This window comes from Emiliania huxleyi, assembly GCF_000372725.1.
Source record: "Emiliania huxleyi CCMP1516 chromosome Unknown EMIHUscaffold_150, whole genome shotgun sequence".
NCBI classification, from domain to species: domain Eukaryota; phylum Haptophyta; order Isochrysidales; family Noelaerhabdaceae; genus Emiliania; species Emiliania huxleyi.
The window spans coordinates 175,344-175,646 of record NW_005201091.1 but is presented as its reverse complement, the minus strand read 5'-3'; the positions used below and the strand labels follow the sequence as shown (position 1 = coordinate 175,646).

The 303-nt window shown below is 66.7% G+C and overlaps 1 protein-coding gene across 1 annotated transcript in view; it reads right to left on the bottom strand.

The window, feature by feature from the left end:
• Positions 1-303, bottom strand: part of EMIHUDRAFT_111354 (hypothetical protein) — a gene marked incomplete at both ends in the record, with an annotated part of 1,469 nt that continues 1,166 nt past the window's right edge. Inside the window, one exon of the mRNA XM_005786504.1 lies at positions 1-153. Within this exon, the coding sequence (XP_005786561.1) occupies positions 1-153 (153 nt within the window). The remainder of the gene's footprint in view (positions 154-303) is intronic.

Genomic DNA, 303 nt, shown 5'->3' with positions numbered 1-303 from the left:
CTAGAGCCGCGAACCGGGGATGGTGATGTTGATGCCCGCCTGCGCCCAGATGTCCTTCCCGTTCACCCGCATCTCGATCTTGCCGCCCGTGTACCAGCCCTTGCCGCCGCTGCTAAACTCGCGCGGGTCGGCGGTGAGCTTGTTGCCGTTGATCTGGAGGGGCGCGGGGCGGGCGGGGGAAGGGAGGGACGTGGGAAGTGCTGGGGTGAGCGGGTGGGGCTCCCCAGGGCCACAGACCGGGCCGTCTCAACTACGACAAACGTGCTCTTTAGACGCCATGCCCGCCATCGGTTGGCCAAGAAT